Source organism: Saccostrea cucullata, unplaced genomic scaffold, assembly GCF_032062105.1.
Source record: "Saccostrea cucullata isolate Sc308-1 unplaced genomic scaffold, CSIRO_AGI_Scuc_v1 ctg4517, whole genome shotgun sequence".
NCBI classification, from domain to species: Eukaryota; Metazoa; Mollusca; class Bivalvia; order Ostreida; family Ostreidae; genus Saccostrea; species Saccostrea cuccullata.
In genome coordinates this window covers 37,392-59,513 of record NW_026939534.1, presented here as the reverse complement: position 1 = coordinate 59,513, position 22,122 = coordinate 37,392, and the positions used below count along the sequence as shown (strand labels likewise).

The 22,122-nt window shown below is 33.8% G+C and overlaps 1 protein-coding gene across 1 annotated transcript; it reads right to left on the bottom strand.

The window, feature by feature from the left end:
• Positions 1–1,040: 1,040 nt before the first annotated feature.
• LOC134253158 (delta-1-pyrroline-5-carboxylate synthase-like) lies at positions 1,041–17,514 on the bottom strand. The gene is given in 16 exon segments (XM_062735667.1): positions 1,041–2,003; positions 2,354–2,449; positions 2,990–3,176; positions 3,490–3,611; positions 4,617–4,812; positions 6,401–6,538; positions 6,989–7,206; positions 8,189–8,332; positions 8,697–8,859; positions 9,353–9,571; positions 9,925–9,974; positions 9,977–10,058; positions 11,536–11,643; positions 13,849–13,980; positions 16,073–16,415; positions 17,159–17,514. Coding segments are annotated over 15 exon segments (2,400 nt in total). The 5' UTR covers positions 16,409–16,415; positions 17,159–17,514; the 3' UTR covers positions 1,041–1,794.
• Between the last annotated feature and the right edge of the window lie 4,608 nt (positions 17,515–22,122).

Genomic DNA, 22,122 nt, shown 5'->3' with positions numbered 1-22,122 from the left:
CATTAATGTTTTATGATAAAGCATATGGTATGTGACCTATCAACCTTTTAACACATATCCAATGTATAAACATCCTCGCATGCCAGGGGTACGGAGTGAACACATTGCCGTTGGACCCCTGGCACATGTCATTCAATATTTGTAGGCTGACTGAAGCGACAGAATTTGGAAAAATTATAAATTTTGAATGTTTTTCTCATCTCTCAACCAATCACATTTGGGCCTTTGTATGATAAACAACACATAGCACATGTATTTGAGGTGTCAGCTGAATCCTTTTTGTATACAACTGTTTATGAAAGCTTTAATTTGATTGGTGCTTCTCAATGAGAGAAGCAAGCCCAAAAATATATAATGAAATATGCCAGGGGTCTAATGGAAATGTGTTGACTCAGGTTCCCTGGCCTTGTGAGGATGATATATAAAATAAACAATGATTCAGCGTGTGGAAACATGAGACAATACCTTTTAACATCTGCTCATATATAAATATTGCATGTAGTTGAGTGTAACATTGAAAATTTTCACCCCAAGAAAACCATTGTCAACCGAGGCGCAGCCGAGGTTGACAATGGTTTTCGAAGGGTGAAAATTTTCAATGTTACCTTCAACTACATGCAATATTTATTATAATATACTGAATGTTTTATACACATACATATTACAGTGAACCGTGCGCGCACAAATTCCGCGCAGTCGCTATTTTTTGTAATACCACCCGTCGTCAAGCAATGTGGACTGATGCTACGCAGGAGGGCGTGGCTTCATTATTCAGCGGGTAGTATTGTTTCTTATCAAATGTTTCTCGACGAATCAGATTCAAGTAATTTACATGAAAGTATAATATATATACATATACATGTATGCATAGTGAACTTCATTATCTTTAAATTCAGTGGGATCAGAGATAAAATACTGAAGTACATGTATATAAAGGATAATATATGGTTGGGACTTTACTCCAATATATCAATTGTATTCAAGATGTCAATGTTGTGATTCGAAATGTTACTGTACATTCATTCTAAAGATCGAAATACTAAAATACTGTAATTTATTCATACATGTATTCAAACAAAAAACATCAGTGAAACATTTGCAACAGATCTACACTTCACCCAGATCAGTGATATAATTGTTTACAAGAGTAAGTACAGAATAGTAATATATGGCACCCTTGATAGATAAACAAGTTTTCTCAGATCTAGAAATATTATGACTTAAAAACTACATTTAATTTTTTTTTTCATATTACTTGTGATTGTAGTAAAACAAAAGAACTTATCAAAATATATACAAGTAGGTGTGCACCCATTCATGGTATATGAGCAGAACAAAAAAAAGGCAAACTGAGCAGTGCATGTGTTATATTGCTTTTATAACAAACTTATTTACTAAATAAATATAGATTTAGCAATAACTTTCCATTACCTTAATGTAGAAATAAAGTGCCTCAAATGAAAATCAGACATCATTAACAATTCATTAAAAGTTGGTGACAATTATAATTTTCAAGAACATGTTACTGTGAATCATCAGAAATTACAGATTGTGTCCTGAAAAAATATTCTTCCATTTTTTTCAAAAATGTAAAAAATGGACATACTGGTGGAAAATTTTCTTTAAAATCCCACTGATCATCAAATTATTTATGTGAGACAGCAATCTACCGTAATTCTATTGTGAAATCCCACAATGAGACAGCATTCACTCTCTAATCAGAAATCTAATGACAACTACTGATTCGATACACGTCCGTTTGCAATTTTTGTAAACAGTCCAATAACCAGATTTCTACTCCTCCCTTTCTACATTTTCTTCCTCCTCTGATGCTTGTTCCTGGGACAGTGGTAGAGATACGTGTCGGAATTCCATTTTCCCTTTCGTGAAGTCCTCCACTATATGCCCCCCGCCATGGAGGAGCCATTTAGTGGTGAGTAGTCCCTCCACTCCTACGGGGCCACGGGCATGTATTCTGCTGGTACTTATACCAACCTCAGCCCCTATGAAAAAAAAATATATAAAAATATATATTATTTAATCACTGTTTAATCCCTCCTCTTAATTTCCATCCCCAGTTGTCGTTGACTTCAGTGAATAGATAAATTCAAAATTCAACAGACTGAGTTACCCCTCTTCTAACATAAATTTAATTCATAATTCTGCAAAATCTTTCTGTTTTCAATGTGCTCCATTTTTTTTAAATTTCTGTTCCATCTGCAGAAAGAAAATTAAGAGACACATTTCCTGGATTGTCACTATATATACCTAAAATGAATTATTACAGAAAATTGTAAAGTACTACCACCTGGAAATAAGGAATTCTACAGAAGTACTGAAAAACATAACTTACCTAGACCGAATCTGTAGCCGTCAGCAAACCTTGTACTGGTGTTGTGAAACACACAGGCGCTGTCTACTCCCTTGAGAAAAACCTCTGCTGTGTTTTCTGTGTTAAATAAATAGTGATGCTAATACGAGAACATTTTTTTTTTCTGTTATTTACTATCACAATTTCACCAGCAATTCCTGTAAATGGTCATCTTTGACCAAGAATTAAAAGCATCTATGGACTATGGAGAACCTCATAGACATATTCCTCGTATATATATCTTTATTCACATAGATGCATGGAAACAAAGCTATATAATTATTGTAAAAAAAAAATGGGTGGGATGGGTAATGTTGAAGACCATAAAGCATTATTAAAGTAGTGTCATGGGAAATGTGTACAAGGGTGATGGGGGGTGGGGGGGGGGGGGTTGTTATGATTTAACTGGATGGACCACTCACTATGGCTGGTCATTACAGATTTCACTACTAGGTATACTGGTGCGGGGGGGGGGGGGGGGGGGGGGGGGGGATGGGGGGTTATGATTTAACTAGATGGACCACTCACTATGGCTGGTCACTACAGATTTCACTACTAGGTATACTGGTGCGGGGGGGGGGGGGGAGGGGGGGGGGGTTATTTAGATGAAGCACTCACTATGACTGGTGACTATGGTGTCCGTGTGACTGCTGCTGTACTTGTTGATGTGACGGATGGCGTCTCGTACGTCGTCCACTAACTCTATGGTGACAGACAAATCCCCGTACTCCGTGTGTAGGGAGGGGGCTGGTGGGGGGCCAAATTTCAGGGCAGAGGACAAACGGGGACCAGAGTAGATCTTGACCTGTTGTAAAACAAAAAGAACATAAAATGTCATTGGAATCGCACTTCCAACCTTAATACAGTTTTATATAAAATTTGACAATTTGTTATCATTTCAACTTACACAAGTTCTGAAGAAGAGATTAGAATAAAGGAATTTGGAGAAAAAAAAATTAATTTTAATTTGAATAGTTTGGTACATGTTACACATAACATCCTATAGTCCTTCTTACAAAGAATCTTCTAAAAGTGTTCAGTGTAAGTAAGAAAGCAACCCTATATATGGTACTGCACATTAAAGCACCCTTACTACTGAGCTTCCATTTTCTACCTACCCCTTCAGATTTCAGCATATCAAACAAATCCTCAAAAAACGGTGTTCTTAGATGTGCCTTGTTGACCAGAATGGTTTCTACGGCATTACATGCGGCAGGGTAGTCAGTCTTGGAGTCCCGCACTGAAAGGCAGTATAAATTGTCCTCAAAAATCATTTTACTATAAAATAACTTTATTATAATTAAAGCAATAAATATTCCTAAACCCTCATACCAAGAAAAATAAATTAAAGTCTAAGTCTATTTAATCAAAAGGTCTTTGTTACAAGAAATACACGTGAAATATGAAAGCCTTACGCAAGTGAGCTAAAGCTATATGTATGGAGGTTTCTATGCAAAAAATCTAATTAAAACCCATAAGGGCTATACGTACCACACAGAAAAAGTTAAGATTTGTTTTCTAATACATTCTTGGTACCCTTAACATGCGATAGCTGGTACACATTATGACGTCATCAACCTCTACTACACAAGTTTCCAAGGAACATCAACAAAATCGCTTCGGCGCAAGGGCATACCTTACTTTGTTTTACAGAAATGAGGTATAAAGAGACGCAGGAAATTTTGAGGATTTAAGATATTGCTGCACAAATGTCGACACTGCAATTGTTTAGTAACTATTTGTACAGTTTTAAGTTGAAACAGGGTAAAAATTCAGTCCGAGGTAAGTTTTCTCATTTTTTTATCGATTAAGAAAGTGCATATAAGGACTTGTGCATAAATTTCATTACTTTTTAGAATATTCTCCTTAATATTTTACAGAATTTATTTTACATTACATAGGATATGCCCTTGCACCATTATGTTTTTTTGATGTGTTTTATTACCTTTAATGGGAAAGAACAATGACATCATAATATGATGTCACAATGTGTACTTGCTTTGATATGCTGTGGTACTAAGTATGAATACAGAAATCAATTTGTACTTTCTCTGTATATAAAATATACATTTCACTTGTGCAATTTTATTAACTCATTTGCATAGAAATGCCCAAATTTAGCCTTAACTCACTTGCTTAGTTCTAACTTTTCAAAAGTTATGACCCAGGTTCAATGTTTTAAAAAGTGGGTCAAACTCTTAGGTCAAGATAAAAAAAAATTTCATTAAATTAAACAGAACATTACCAATGTTGAGTGCCATCTGCTCATCTACATCCTGGTCAATATAAACATGACATATGCCCTCGCTGTGTCCCAGGACGGGAATGCCCTGGCTGAGCTTTTGTATCATACTGACCAGTTCGTTAGAGCCGCGGGGAATAATCAGGTCGATGTACTGCTTCAGTTCCAGCAGAGACTCGATCTGCTCACGCGTGCTCACCTACAACACAGGAATTATCAACACTGAACAATGTAGTAACGTGTACTACTTACAAAAGTGGGCTTCATATTATAGCGACTTTTGCATAGACATTAATGCCCTAATTTGTGAATACCACCAAGAAATCACATTTCAGTATACAGTGCAGACATGTGTAGCACCAATTCATGAATACACCAACAACTCAATACCCAGTATTGCCATGAATATAACATTTTTTGAAAATGTGGAAACGTCTTCTTTGATTTGTCTTAAAGCTGTAACTATAAATTAATACTATCCTTCATTTTAATCTAAAATAAAAAATCCATTTTAAATTTCTCATCATAAAAAGGGAATTTTTTTCTCTCAGTACTTTGATTAAATATGACCTTGAACTCATATTAATTCTTGAGAGTGACCTTCAGTGAACAAATCTAAATTCTCCTTCAAATTTCAAGATGTACGAGGGTTGTCCCGTAAAATCGTAGACAAAGCGTTTTTCTCGAAAAGAAATGGGCGCACTAAGCTGAAAATTTCAGTAAATGTTTATTTATCATATTTAAGTGCATGATAATTTTTTTGATAAAATATAGGCAAAAATAAAGATTTTATTATGCTTGAATGTGCACGAGGTATTGTCCTACGGCGCACGGTCAAAAAACCAAGGTTTTATTAAAGAATACACAAGTTTGAATTCAAAATAAAAGTTTTAAATGCATAAGATTTGAATTAAAATTATACTAATTCAATTTCACAATCAATTTTGTAGTCTTTGTAAAAATTTTATGGCATTTGCTTAATTTTTGGCAGTTTCTCGAGTATTTGAAATAGGAAAGTGGTAAACATAACACACAAAAATGGCGACGTTTTATGACGTTACGGCGCACCGGAGAACAGTTCAGTTTTATTTCGATGTTGAAATGACACCTTTAGAGACTTGAAATGACCATAGAAGAAAAAAGATTATGAAAATATCGCTATACCTTAAGTATACAAATGAAATAGGAGTTTTCTTAGCGAAGTTTTTTTTTTTTATCGAGTCCTTGGGGAGTACAAAACTTACGGACAAACTCCTAATGTAATAGCAAAAGACGCTGTCTCAGTAGACCGCCGATATGAGATTTTCTATTAGTTGAATGATGGTGAGAATATTGTCCATAACTTACTAATAAATCTTCAGAAGATCGCATGAGGGTGCCAATTGGTTCTTCGGCTGTTTATGGAATGTGTATCAATGAAATTCCTAAATTAAAGTCGGACTCATCAAACTTCCTTTTCAGAAAAGATAAAACGTGACGCTGTTTTAGACATTTTGACGTTATAATCCATGCGCCGTACAGGTGATACAATACATGGCATAAAATCTGATAATTTGTTTATTTATGCATATATTTATCTGAAATTTGCTGTGTATATTACTAAAATATGTACTAAATAATAGTGAAAATTTCAGAACGCAGTGATGTTTATTTTTCACACTAGACAACTTGTCCACGATTTTACGGGACAACCCTCGTACATGTAAACAAACAAACTCACAAAGCAGTATTCCCAAATTTCCAATCCCAAAACATTATGACAAAGACATTGGTCAACACAATCTTACCAGTGAAATGGTTTCCCTAGGAACAAATGGTTCCAGAGCTTCCTGTACCAGTGAATGGAGGATCTGGTTGCTATGATACGCTTCCTTCCCTCCCTTCAAAAGCAGAGCATTCCCACTGGCGATGGATAGAGCTGCTACCTAAAACAAACATAAAAGATACATATACGGTAAGTCAGAGATTCTTGTGAAATTGATAATGCTGTTACCTAAAATGTGTTCATAAAAGATCAAAGTATATTGTTAACAACATAATATTACTACTGTTTAATCTTCTCTAAATTTTAATACTGTAGATCACTAAATTTTAGCCACACCTCATTTTCGCAAGATAGTCATTGACTAATCATTAGGGAGACATAATTTTCACTTGTTGTTTTTCCTCTATTTAACCGTAAGGAACACTTTTATATGCGAGCATGAAATTTTCGCGAGCTCATTGTCTTGCCTAATTACGCGAATAAAAAGTGTTTTACAGTTTAATCTTTATTTGAATGTAAAAACACTCTGAAGCAAGTTGAAAGAGCAATAGTGAGAAAAATTTTAATCATACAAAAATGTTGCAAAAATGAATATTTCTTTTTCACACACCTGGGGTAGGCAGTCTGGACGTGACTCAAAGATCACCAGAAGGACACCTATTGGGGTCGTGACCTGTTTGAGTTCAAGGCCGTCTGCTAGCAGTGTCCTCCTGATGACCTGACCTACGATGTTGGAGCTCTGGTTGGCGATCTGTTTCAGACCTTCATGGAGTGTGTGTAGCTTCCTCTCACTCAGAATAAGACGAGACACCATGGATGGTGCAAGGCCTACAAATCAAAATAGACTGAAATTATATTGTTTGCTCTTTTTCCAAAGTTCAGTACTATTGAACGACATAATTTATTGACTGATTTGTTTTCAAGATATACTATCCACATGTGCCTCTATATTTTACTTTGCAAATCATTTCCATGAAATTACTACGACCTTTTTGTTATCCAATTCTGAACTTCAACATGGCCATCTATTTAGTCCTATAATATGCCCCTACTTAGCATTTCTTTGAATCTATACCAACCATGACTGGATTAAGCATCTCAATGTCCCTATGCTGTCAGTTCTCAGAACCTCCTTAAATTTTTGAGCAATTTCACATTCCTACCACCGAGATTTGTGTTTGAGCACCTGTGTATATCTCTGTCTGTTTTGTCATATTTACATTCATACCTTATGTGTTGGGTATCTTTATGCGACTTGATGTCTGAATGCCCCCTTTGACTGTGACATCCCTATAACGTCTCTATGATGTCAGCAAAGTGAATTTATTTGACGTCTTTGACATCTTTATGATCCTACCTGATCTGTTATGCATCTTTCCATGGGACTTTGCTATAATTTATACAATACTATTTTAATTTATGCAAATGATGAGACCTAACCTGAATTGTTGGGTTTCATTTTGTCGCTTTGTGCCTTTCTTCTTTTACATAAATTTTAATTTCTCTATACCCAAACCTGACTTGTTCACTAACTCTCTATGTCTTTACTGATTTTTCTGTTACCTGACTTGTTTGCTATCTCTATGTCTTTACTGATTTTTCTGTGTACCTGACTTGTTCACTGTCTCTATGTCTTTACTGATTTTTCTGCATCCTTACTTGACTTGTTTGCTATCTCTACGTCTTAACTGAATTTCTGTGCCAATACCTGACTTGTTCACTCTCTCTATGTCTTTACTAATTTTTTTCTGAGTCTTTACCTGACTTGTTTACTAACTCTATGTCTTTACTGATTTTTCTGTGACCTTACCTGACTTGTTTGCTATCTCTATGTCTTTACTGTTGGCGTCCAGGATGTCTCGCTGTCTCTCGATCAGAAGATCTGCCAGTTTGGTTATAATCAGATGCTTCTGTTGTGGAGCCAGTGTCTGCAACACCCTGCCACCCTCTCGTGCTAAAAATTTCAAAATTTCAAAGATTGGGTAAATAATTCAACTTAATATTTAAAGAAATTAAAAATGTTAAAAAGGGAAAAAATTAGTTATTACACGATAGAAGTTCTTACACGATAGAACACACAATGAACAGGCTATTAATGAATTCAGATTTACAACAATTTTTATTCCCTCGCTCTAGCTTTACAATGTACAAGAATTTATTAGATAGACAAGTTATAACTTATGCAATATTAAGCAAAAGGTGTTACATTAAACAATTTAGTTTTTTAAAAGTTTATACTGAGCTTGTCCTTCATTCAACTTTGAATGACCTTCATAATTCTGATCAAGGAGAGGGGAAAAATTAGTGAATCAACCTACCCTGCATTGCCATGAGTTCAACTGGAGCACTCTGCATTTTGGATCTGGTGAAAAATGTCCCCACATTTTTGCCCGTCACAATGTTATAAATAGCTCGATCCTCGTGCCCATTACAAATAACGACTGATGTGCCTTTTTCTAATGCCCAGGATGCTGCTCTCACCTACACAATAATCACGATAAAATGTCATTTAAGGGAACACAGAGTAATTACCGGTAATTCAGAATGACTTAATTAATTCCACGTTTAAGAACATATACATGTAGTCTCATTGGAATGATGGGGAGGATTTAGATAGAGAAAAAGAAAGGTATCAGACTGAAAGAACAGAAAATTAAAAAGATGGCAGCTTTTCTTCCATCAACCCCTCCCCTCCTGCCAGCCCAACAATCATTGTCACGTGTCAAGATTTTCTTGTTTATTATTTGTTTAATAAAATTTCCATTTCCTATCAGTACTGAAAACAGTACTGTAGATCACTACATTTTCGCAAGCGATCTGTAAGGTATTTATAAGCGAGATAAAATTTTTGTGAGCTATTGTTTTTTCTTCTATATAATCCTTACCAATACATATTTACAATTTTCGTGAGCAGACAGATTCTCGTAATAACGTGAAATAAAAGTTCTCACAAATAAAAATTGATTTACAGTACCTTGGACTCCATACCACCTAGTCCGACCCGTGACTTCTCCCCAAAGATGACGCCGGTCTCGTCAACCTCTGGGCAGTAGGTGTGTAGGAGTCGTGACCCCTCCTGCCCCGGGGGTCCCGTATACAGACCGTCAACGTCCGACATCAGAATCATCAGGTCGGCCTTCACCTCCACAGCCAGGCGGGCCGCCAAACTGTCGTTATCCTTCAGACTAATTACCTGAAATGTTTGTATTGATTGTACTTGAATAAAGAAGAATATTCAAGCTAAAAAAATCTGTATTACAGCATTTGTCATTTATCAAAAAATTTTGAAAAATAAAGTGTTTACCGGTACATGATTTCTGTTTAGACCTGCCTAGTTTGTACAGTAGACATTTTACAAGATACTACATATAATAGTTATTTGCTATATATTTCATATGAAAGAAAGGGATTTTGATTATTGGTGTACATAATCTATAATAATACAAATACATGTATGTGTATGAGAGTATTTTTATTGCAAGCAGACAGTCTTGCAGCAAATCACAAGAACATAATCAAGAATAAAAAGAATTCAAACTAGTCTACATGACTGTTGTATTTGGTATATTTTTTAATCTAATCGTTGGTGTTGAGGAAGATATCTCCAACAGTTCCCTCAGGGTCCCCATCAGGTTCCTACAACTCTCCTCGTGGAAAAAATCCGGCTTCGTGATCAGAACCTACGAAAAATCAGTTTAAAGGAACAAAGCTGTGAGCAACAAGTTAACTTTAAAAGTCAAACAATTATGAAAATCAATAAGCATATATTATGGTAAGTATTCGCTTGACAATATAGCATTTTTTATGAGATTGAAGAGATTGTTTTAATTATATATCGTTAATACTTTATTCCACATTAGATGTTATCTTTATCTCTTTATATACACAAGGCCATCCTTAAAAAATTGTTTTTTTGCGATATGACTCCTCACCAAAATCCACCCGACTGGATTTTTTTTATCCCAAAATCTTCTTTTTTTTTTTTCTAGTATCCATTTTCCGTTTTTATCCGATTGATATTTTTTTTACGCATTACACCGCTTGATGAAGTACTATTAAAACGTCTTTGTGATCTACAAATTTAAATGGCGTCTGAAAGGTTGTAAAATATTGGTTCTGTCAGTTACAGTAAATTATAAAGGAAAAACATCTTAATTACTAGGCAAAAAAAATATAGTACGTCAGTTCCACCTTACAGATACATGGTTATTATGTTTATCGCCACAAAATTGTGTTCCACGTTTTGCTGATTTACAGCTAATTAATAAACTATCAAAATCTAAACCTCGTAAATATCAAATAGATTAGTGTGGAGTCAGTTATTTGAGGTACGTGGCTGATGAGAGTCACTTCTTAAGAAAAAGTTTGCCTTAAAAGAACTGATGTGTTCTGATATTTGAGCAATAAAAGATAGAATTCATTTAGAATGCTTTAATTTTCCTGTTTGATAAGTAAGATGAAAATTGAGACATATTTAATACCTATATATCATCGAAATTTATTTCTGAAATTTTGTCTCAAAAAAAAAAAAAAAAAAAAAAGCCTACCTACCTACTCACACCTAAAATGATGAGGTGCGTTACCGCAAAAAATAAATTTTTTAAGGATGGCCCAATAAAATAAAATCGCTAAAATTACTTACTGCTAAAATCAATTACTGATTTTTTAGGACAAATACTGTAAAATCACATATTTTCGTGTGGTCAAATTTTGGAGGTTTGAGGAAAAAATCTTGGTTTGCGGGGACTTGATTTCGAGGATGGAGAATGTTTAAGTAGTTATGTATATCAAACTTTACATTTCATGGTGGTGATAAATTAGTGGGTCTCTCCTTGCATCGAAAACAGCAAAAAATTAAACCCCGATGAAAACTATGGCCCGTTTTACAAAAGGACTTACGACTTAAGACCAAATTTGATTCTTCATATAACTTTTTAATTAACTTTATATCGAAAATTATTTTTAGCTTTTTTAAAAGAATGTGGCAAGATATTTTTACAGAAACAATTTCAAAGAAAATGATTAATTTTGCAAAATTTTAATATATATTTTTGGAAAATTTAATGTAAATGATATTTCACAGTATATTTGCATCTCTCCAATTTTCCGCTCAAGGAAAATATTTTTTTTAATGAAATAATTTTTCCTGAAATTTACCTGGGCAGTTTTGACTCCATACTGGTTAAACATGGCTTCATACAAAGACATAAGACCACTCTGTCCCACAGCGGCACAGGCTCGCGGCTCTATCAACGATCCCTGGCGCTGAAAAAAAGATTGATTACAAATGGATCAAATATTTTATCAACTAAAGAATTATAATTAAAAGCAGGTGCATTTGTATAATTAGAGTCCCCATCATGCTGACACAAAACAATGGGATTTGGATGGTACATGTAGTTAGAGGGATTAACATGTCACCAAAACACACTTCAACATATTACAGTAAAAACATGCTTATAGTGAAATGCTGGGGACAAACAAATTAATTCATTAAATACATGCATAATTATAATTTTCATCCAATCAGATGCAATCAAAAATCATTAGAAATGGAAATATTAACCAAATTGACACATTTATTATATTTATGGCATTCAGTGTACCTGAGTGTCTTACTGTTTATACTACTTACAGTAGTTTACAACTATACTTAATGTAATTATGAATCTTTGTATGTTCAGTTACAGATTTTGCCAATGAAAAATTTCAGAGGATATAAACTAACAAGACGTTTGTCTGTAACATTAATTGTCCAATACCCTATAGATTTTTGGAAACTGCCTGAAAGAAATGCTACAACTGCAATAAGCATCTTGGAGTGAACACAAACATCACAAAATAAAAAAAATCTAAAGGATAGATTTTTGGGGAGCAGAAATAAAAAAAAGTAACAGTAAGAAATTAAATATTTCTTCTTAAGCTTAGTAACTGTAAATTTCATTAAATGTTAATCAAACTGACATCATAATAAAAGCATTTCTCTGTTTACACCAAAATATTTGCTTTTGCACTAATGTTTTTTGATAAAAAGAAATCTAATTTATAATTTAAAATATTCACAATTTCAGCACAACTTGCATGCCAAAATTGTACACAAATCAAATGGCCTTCATAAATTAGGAATGAGTCACATTTCCATGGGAAGAGTTATCTCTCTTGTCAGAGGGTCAAGGACCTTAAGTTCATTGAATGTCCTTACAAGTGTTTACGTATACAATGAATTCAGTATGACCCCTCAGTCTTTGAATTCTCTCTTTATGCCAGATAGACCGGTCTAAGATATTTATTAATAAATATTTTTTAAGTATTTGAGTGTAAATGACCAAAGTATGCCCAGTGTGCATGTTTTTGCTCTAGTGCTCAGACCAAGTTAATCGCATTGTGCAGCAAAACTTCCCTGTTTACTGCGGTACTAGTACTTAAAGGTCAAATTAGTTGGTTGCTATGTACAGGAAAATGACAAAATCTGGCATTAAATTCCTTTAGTGATAAATGATTCATCTAGCCTACAAAACAAAGGTGCCTGTGTACAAACATTTGTTGAAGGTTATATATAACTGTATATTATTCGCTGATATATAGTCAATACATGCGTTATGCCAGGGGAGGGGCTAATCTGTGAACTACATGTACCAATGCATACTTTGTTGATCTAGCTGTTTTGTAATTATTTGAAAATATTTAATTATAAATTTATATATCTAATGTCATATATAATCTGGGGTATAACTAAACTTTTTTATATTACAAAACCTTCCTTGAACATGAAGAACAAAGACACTTGTAATTGACAAATATAAACATCTTTTAATATAATTATTCTTACATATATAATATATATAGATATATAGCTTCCACAAAGCAATATCTATCTAGCAAAGCCCAAGCAAACCTTGTCTTCAACTTAAATGACACTTAAATGTCACTTAAGTTCTAAATTTTCAGTGGTTTCAAGCCTGATTTGGTTCCCTTCAAAGAGGCATCTTGAAGCTAAAATTTCCTTCATGAAAAACTTACAACATTTACACAATGCTCAGAGTTTGTAGATTAAATGGTCATTCTGAACTATTGTAAAAATGGTGTAATAATACTCACATAATGCTGAAAGAAATATAGTATACATACAAGTTAATTCCTGCTAGAGCTTTTGGCTCAGATAAATTAATAGAGTAAAAATCATTTCAAGGAAGGAAAGGTATAAGTATTTATTAAATGATATAAAAAAATTCATAAAGCAGTTAAGGATATCAAAAGAAAAAAAATTATTGTTACAGTAGTTATATTTTTTTAAGCTTTTAAAAACGTTTTTTTAACTAGATTTATATAATGAAATGGTTATTTCTATGTGTTGTAAATTTTTATCACCACCCATTCCACTTAAACACTGTAGCATGTGAATTACATGTAAAACTGAGTAGCAACACATTATAAACGCCGTATTTAATATGTCGACGTCAGCGTTCTTACTTTGCCTGTGTTCAGCGTTTGTCTCATGCTCATGGACATCAACATCTCATGATGTAACTTCTGTTTCCCGAACGCAATAGCCCCGCTTGTCACCATTATCACCTGCTTATTCAGGGCATGTAATTCACAGGCCTGTAAAAAAAAAAACATGGAAAATGTCAATATATGTAAAAATGTCATATATATATGTGGTATATTATTGTTATTGCATAATCTAGCTTTAATACTCCGCAGTGATAATTAGTTTTATGCCATTTTTGCTATTTGATAAAATTTGCTTTATAAGGAAATTCAAGGGAATGAATTTTCTGTTCATTACACAGCCAATTCTTTTTTCCAACATAAAAAGAAAGTACATGTATCATTATTTTAAACACGTTTTAAGACAGAGAGAAGATAATAACTTCATTATAGCCATGATTCCTTATATCAAAGTACATATGAAATATTTTACAACAATTTATTCGTTGATGCAAGATTTAAAGGTTGCAGCCATTGCAGAGAAAAATATGTAACTCTGGCACATAATCATGATAATTAAATGATAATTCTTCATTAACAGAGACATTTTATTGTCCCCCGCTTGAAAAGTGGGGGATATTAATTTGGGTTTTTTTTGTCTTGTCCGTCCGTCTTTCTGTCTGTCTGTAAAATGCTTTAATTTGGTATACACGTATCTTAAACTTTGAGCTTTTGCAATGAAATTTAGCATAGCAACTCCCTATGGACTAAGGAAGACCCCTATTGATTTTGAGGTCAAAAGGTAAAGGTCAAGGTCATAAATAAAATTCTGGTCTGTTAAAACACTTTGTTTTACACGCATATTGTTTTGATATAGCAAAGAAATTTTACATAACAACTCCCTGTGGCCTAAAGAAGACCCCTATTGATTTTGAGGTCAAAAGGTCAAAGTTCAAGGTCGTAAATTTATACATTCTGTCTGTGTGTAACATTATCATTTCCGGGCGATATTTCAAGAAGATTTTGAGGTTATCAATGTAATTTTATACCAAACTCCCTAGGACGTCTCTCGCCCCTATGCCCCGTTTTGTTTTATACATATTTATAGTATTACATGTCGCTATTTTTAGCGCAGGGGCATGAGGAGAGTTATTGCGTATAAAACAGGTTCTCGGCGGACTTTATGTTCTTATTACATCTATTAGAACTGTTTAATAAAGGCTAAATAAATCAAACACCATGGATTGTGTAAAATTTTGAAAATACCGAACATGAAAACATGAATATATACATGTATGTGACTTCAGTTCTGCATATACTTCAGTCCGAGTAAAGCGACTCCGTGGTCTAGTGGTTATGTCTCTCGCTTCATATGTGAGACGTCCCGGGATCGATTCTCGGTCGAAGTTTTCTTTTTTTTTTTTTTTAAATACTTTTTTTTTAACTAAATGATAGTATTCAGCATGTGAAATGAAAAATTTATGAGGTTATAAAATCATCATTACAGTGTGATAAATATTCCATGTAAAAAATCTTCTATACACATAATAAAGAATAAGCAATCAAATCTTTATATGCATATTGACATACATATATTTTATTTGCTTCAGTATACATGTATACATTTAATAATTCTACAAATTCAGTCAGAGGGAGCCGACTTTTTCCCTAAGCGGGGGACACGAATTCTCTGAATTAGCTTGTTGCTTAAGTTTTTGTCACTCTATATAAAAGTAAATAACAGTATAAACTATAAGGTAGATCTGAGTACATAAAATATTGAATGTACGACTAATATGTACTTTATGGCATATTGTCCATTAATTGATGGAAGTAATTTTACAGGTGGCCTTGAAAAACCCAGTTCTAACTAGTCGTACTAAGTTCACTGTAAATATTTTCAGATAAGTACGGAAAAAGAACACGCCTACAATTGATATTATCTCAAAAGGAAGAACAAATGTCAGTTCTACATATCATGACACATTGTTAATAGTACAGTATAACATTTTCCTGTTTTTTCCCAAAACATCTTCCATGTTTCATTTGCTGTCCCCATTGGAAATAAGTTGCTGAAAAAATTTGGTTCATCAATTTCAAAAAAAAAAAAAAAATAGTGGGTAAAATATATCTTTTATCAAAGTATTTATTCTTGCTGCATGTGCTATGTGTGTTTCTTGCTTTTTGACAATTTTATTTTTCTTTTTACAAAATTTCCTTGGTAAAGAAAAATTTACTTGGGTCATTATTTACACCTCTGTACCTGTTCTACGATAGAAGCCAGTCTCCCGAGGGCCAAACCACACTCGTCTTCACGGGTTATGACGGCGCTTCCGAGCTTTATTACGACTCGTTTACAGTCCATCAGGTCCGTCCGGAACATGGCTTGTGCGGCCATCGACGGGGAGGAAGAAATATTTCTACAAGTCTGCTCCCGTATTTTGTGCCGGCCCGGAAAATATGCCCATACTGGGCGCGTGCGTCCAGACCAATGGGAGAAGCCAGACGTCTGATTGGACGATGTCAGGTTGGAGGGCCTCCTGCTCCAGCCATTATGAAGACATCGGCCAGATTTAAAGATGGTTGCTGTATTATACATGGTGATTCTACAAAAAATTGAAATAGTTGCTGTGTTAACATGATGTTGCCTACAAATAAAAGATTTGAGAGAGATTTAGCAGGGCCGAGAGAGAGAACGACACAAGTCTGCATTAAGTTAATAAAAATGTTGGAATTGAAGTAGCTAGATTCTTGTTTCTATTTATAGCCATAATTTTCAAGAACAAAAACAACTTCAATATGAACATTTTTTCCAAGGCTTTCCCAGTTTTGAGAGTCAGAGAGAGAGAGAAAAAAATTTCACCTAGAGAGAGTGAGAGAGAGAGTGAAATACCTTTTCACACAGGTGAGAGAAAAGATAAGAACAATACATTCACAGATCATTCACTCTGTTCCTGATCTCACTCTGAAAGATCAATGTCCACTCACAACAGCTGCTAGCGGCATGGAAAGTTTTATTCCATTCAATGATTTGGAATATCCCTCTATACCAAGTGCATAATATTATTTATTTATCGTGTTTATAGTAATACCTTTAATATTGCATCATTGTTTTGATAGCCCGCTTCAATAAACAATCGTTACTTGTTCACAGCTTATTTAAAAACACTTCATAATCCATGCATCAGAACACATATCATGCATAAAGCATCCCTGGATATGATGTGATGGATTATGTATTATGTGTAGGTTACATACATATGGAACCTTTCATTTAAATTATCAGATAATTTATCCACATTTCTTAATTTCTGGGAAATGTTTTGAATTATAATAAATTTCTACTTACCCTGCAAATGTATTTTGTCCAGAAAGGAATCTACACACTTTGTGATCTGTGTCAAATCCTTGGGAAAGCGATTGATAAAATCCGAAGTTATTTTATATCGCTTTATAACGCGGGCACCTGCGTGCGTTGACCATGTTTACTTGAACAGCTGATTCGCACAAACACAGACACATTGCATCACCGTAATACACATGGAACATACACACGCGCTTTTTACCCTTCCTTGCTGTTCAAAAAACCTGCTTTAACTAATTAATTCCGGGTAGATTTTATAATTTTTCAGAAAACCGGCAACTTTTAATTGCGTTTCTCACCAAAACCGCACAATGCCGGTTTTTCGAACCAAGGGCACACAACTCCTGAATCTCGTACACACGAAAATGTGTGCAAGTGGCGGGAGATTGTGTCAGAAAAAAAAACTTTTTTTTTCCTGATCATAATGTGAAATTTTGAAAAAAAAATGAACTGAAAAAAAAAATCAAGTCACAAAAGAAAATATGTATATATATATATATACATATATTTATTTTTTTCTGAAGATACTGGCTATATATATATATATATATTTACATTTCCAATGTCTTTGTCCGAGATAAAATTACCAATTGTAAATGTAATTGATTTCCTCATGAATGTTTTGGCGCGGTTCCAAAAAAAAAAACCACGTGCAGGGCGGGACAACACCTAGAGAGAAGCAGGCTTGGAGCCCGTGGATTGGCGGAATCAAAGCATGTAAATATAAGGAATAACTGTCAGATTTTTCGAATTCATGAAGATGATCAATGGATTGGCTTGTGTGATAATTTTGTGCATAAAAGCCTTCGGCGTTTATGCAAATTATAACACAAGCCAATCCATTGATAACTTCATGAATTCGAAAAATAAGACAGTTATTGCTTAAATATATATATATATATATATATATATATATATATATATATATATATATATATATATATATATATATATACACAAATATATAAATATGTTTCAACATTTTATGCAAAATAATCAATTTGTTCGGTTAATAATGAATTATTTTTGAACGCTCTGTTACAAAGAGAGCAATTCAATGATATCTGAACACTCCCTGAATTTAGAGATCCTAAAATTGATTCCATTTTAAAATTTGAATCAAATGGTCAGTCCGATAAAAAAAAAATCTTCACGAGGATTGAGGGGTGGGTCCGCGGGAGGGTCGCTGATTTTTCTTGGTGTGTACTGCATGTTTTAGCTGCAGATCTGTAGCGTTATGGTTTTATATACAAGTCTTTTACCATAATGCTACAGATCCCATAATGCAAAAAAAAAGCAATTTACGGCGCAAGATTTTTTGCGCACTTTTGGGGAGAATTCCTCCACTTTTCAGTATTGGTCAATCAACTAACTTTCACTCCGTAATTCTAGACACATTCTGTAACATAAAGCGAGTAATGTAATATTGAAAAACGTATTCCACTGCAAATATTAATGTCGCTTCATTTATTTACAAATTTCAAGATGGAATTCTAAACCGCGAAAGAAAACAAATTGCAATGAATGTTTTCAAAACATCCTATACAAAAAAAATTAAACCACTTGTCGCAAAAAAATGCATGGGTCTTCTCTTACGCGAAATCATAGCATGTCGCTAAAATCGATAAACTTGCGTAACGACTTTGTATTTGGATAGGATGCAGATTTCAAAAAGAATTGAAGATTCCCTGAAAGTGACGACGAAACCTTATTTCATTGATTCTAGTTGCAAATCAGCTATTTTAGACTATTAATTACATTTTCGACATAGCAAAATGAATCAAAGAACTTCGGTTGTCTCTCTGAAAAATTAAACTTCCATAAACATGATAAACGTAATTCAGAAAAGTTTCTGCATTAAACGTATAATTTTTTTATTATATTGGGATTTACCTTAAAATCAATGAAATATTAAAATTGTTATAAGAAGTTATAACGATGCCAGAATAGTTGACAATTCCTTTTTTTTCAAGTTCACGTCCTTTAGAGAAGTATGATGTTCAATTTGCTTTTTGAAACAATTATTTTTTATGCTTTAAACCATGAATTGGTCCATTAATCGTAGAATGACTGAGTCGTCGCCCGCGTGGCGCAGTAGTAAGACCGTCTACGTCTAGCTGCTCTAGAGTCGCGAAGTAAGGAGTTGATCCAGAAATTTTTTTCCGGGGGGGGGGTATTCAAAAAAAAATCCAATCCCAGAAATTTCTTGACAAGCAAAAAAAAAAAAAACTAAACTCGCCCAAACGTGGTGACTTCTATTGCCTCAAATCCTTCACTTTTTATACCCATTTCACACATATTCGCGTTTACCGGGGGGGGGGTCCATGGTAACTTTTTTCTTGTTTTAGTAATTCAATTCAATTCAATTCTTTATTGGCACTAAAGCACATATTTATATACAGGAATGTGTTGTTAGCCATATACATGTATTGTAAAATATTATATTTAAACAATAAAATGCTTTCTTTGTTTGTTGTTACTGGAATATCAAGCAGCCGTCAGAAAAAATACATAACCCGCGTAAGCGGGTTATGTAAATTTTTTCTGCAATAGCTGCAACCGTTCATTCCAGTAACAACAAACAAAGAAAGCATTTTATTGTTTATATTTATATATGTTTAAATAATCAATTAAAGTAGGATTAAAAAGATTAATTATTGTATTAATGATGCGAACGTCTTTATACGTTTCATTGATGGAACAGCCACTGATTAAGAAATCTGTACAGGCGACCTGCCTACTGCAGTTTATGCAGTGATGAACGCAATGGGATTTCTTTAAAAACTTGGCCAGATTATCGAGTAATATGGTTTGGGTAGTTTACGCTTTATAATCCGCGAAGCGGATTATAAAAAAGCGTAAACTGTTTGAAATCTGGCCAAGAATTACATTCCTTATAATTTAATTTTAAAATAATTAAACAACTGGGGATGTAAAATTGTGTTGTTTTTATTAATTCAAATTTACCGCGCAATAACACAACCGTAGTAACGGATGTGATGGGAAGTAAAGGTAAAAACTTACATAGATCTAGTAGCCATGATGCTTGTTTACATGAGGTAAGATCGAGCAACTGTTTGAAGTTAAAGGTACATTCATTAAATCTGGAATTTTTCATGATATAAATGAGGGGATTGATGGATACAGATGATTCAGCTGGTTGTCAAGGGGGTGTGTCCCCATACCAAACCAGATTATACAAAATGTTATGCGTTCCTTTTTGGAAATCAACCAATGAGAGACAAGAATACAAACAGAATTAAATTATTAAGAAATAAAGGAGAAAATATTCAGTGGATGTAAATATACTATTGTAAGCTTGTTTCTAATATCAAAACAGTCTCTGATATATTGACAGATTTGTTTCGTAGATACAAAGTTATGTGGATTAAGCAAACAAGATAAGTTATTAACATCTAGTAACCTTGAATACTTTTTCCTGATATTTTTATACACAGGACAATCAAGTAAAAAGTGTTTTTCATCTTCAACAAGAGTTTTACATTGGAAACAAAATCTATTTTCTCTAGGAATGACAGGATTACAATATCTACCTGTTTCTACATACAACTTATGTGCACTTATTCTTAACTTGGAAAGATAAGAAAATAAATTCTTATGAAGTGGAAAACACAAGTATGGTTGGATTTCCAGTTTCTTAGCATCATAGTTGAATAATGTACTGTAAAATGACAGCTTACCGCACTGAGTATTGTTAATGTGTTGGAGTTCAGAAAAAAAATTATTTTCAAAGAAATTTTTAAGTTTAGGACTAAAAGTTTTAAAAACTGTGTCAAAGTTAAAATCTAACATCTTCTGCATTGATTTTACACAACTTTGCCAACATTTTTAGCTCTACTGGTCAGAGACCAGAAGAGCTTATGCGATAGTAATGCGTCCGTCGTCCGTCCGTCTGTCTGTCTGTGTGTCTGTCCGTCTGTCTGTAAACAATTTTTCAAAATGCTACTCCTCCTACATTTTGGTCTGATTTCAATATAACTTGGCACACAAGTAGATTACACTAAGATACACAATTCTGTGTATCGGTTTTTGATTTCGATGAACGGTGTTGCCGTGGTTACTAAAAGTAGAAATTTCTGTGAAATTCTTTCAAAATGCTACTCCTTCTACAGTTTTAGTCTGATTTCAATATAACTTGGCACACAAGTAGACTACACTAAGATACATAATTCTGTGTATCGGTTTTTGATTTCGCATTCGGCAAACCTCGGCTGATTCCGTGAACTACATCAAACGAGGTTAGATGAGGTACGAATCGGCCGAGGTGTGCCGAGTGTTTGATTTCGATGAACGGTGTTGCCGTGGTTACTGAAAATAGAAATTTCTGTGAAATTCTTTCAAAATGCTACTCCAAATACAATTTTAGTCTGATTATAATATAAATTTGGCATGCAATTAGACTGCACTAAGAACATAAAGAGACTTAATCAAGGATCATTATTCTTTTTATTGCTGTAGAAAAGTTTCAATTTCCAACTGCTTAAGTACTTTTCTCTTCCTTTGCTATAAGTACAAACCAGTAGAGCTTCAGTCTCGACAGAGACTTTTTGTTTTATTTTCACTGGCCAATCGCGTATCTTCCAAGTAAGCATTCTTGAGTAAGACATTGCAATTATTATTTGTTTTTGTTAATTTTTCCAATCTGGAATAATATTTAAAAACAAGATGGTAAATTTTGGTATGTACAGGGAAAACACCTAATTCAATTTTAGTTGCTAAGTTTGATGCTTTATTATGGACACCTAAGATTTTTTTAAGATAAAATTTTGGATTTTTTCAAAAGGGCTTTTATCAAAATTATTGGGATTTGTATTAAAATCAGAGATCCAAATTTCTGAGGAGTATGTTAAAATTGGAACAATAATTGATTCATATAGCTTTAACCACAAGCTGGGAGAGAGATTTGAGCCAAAGGGTAGCTTATGCTT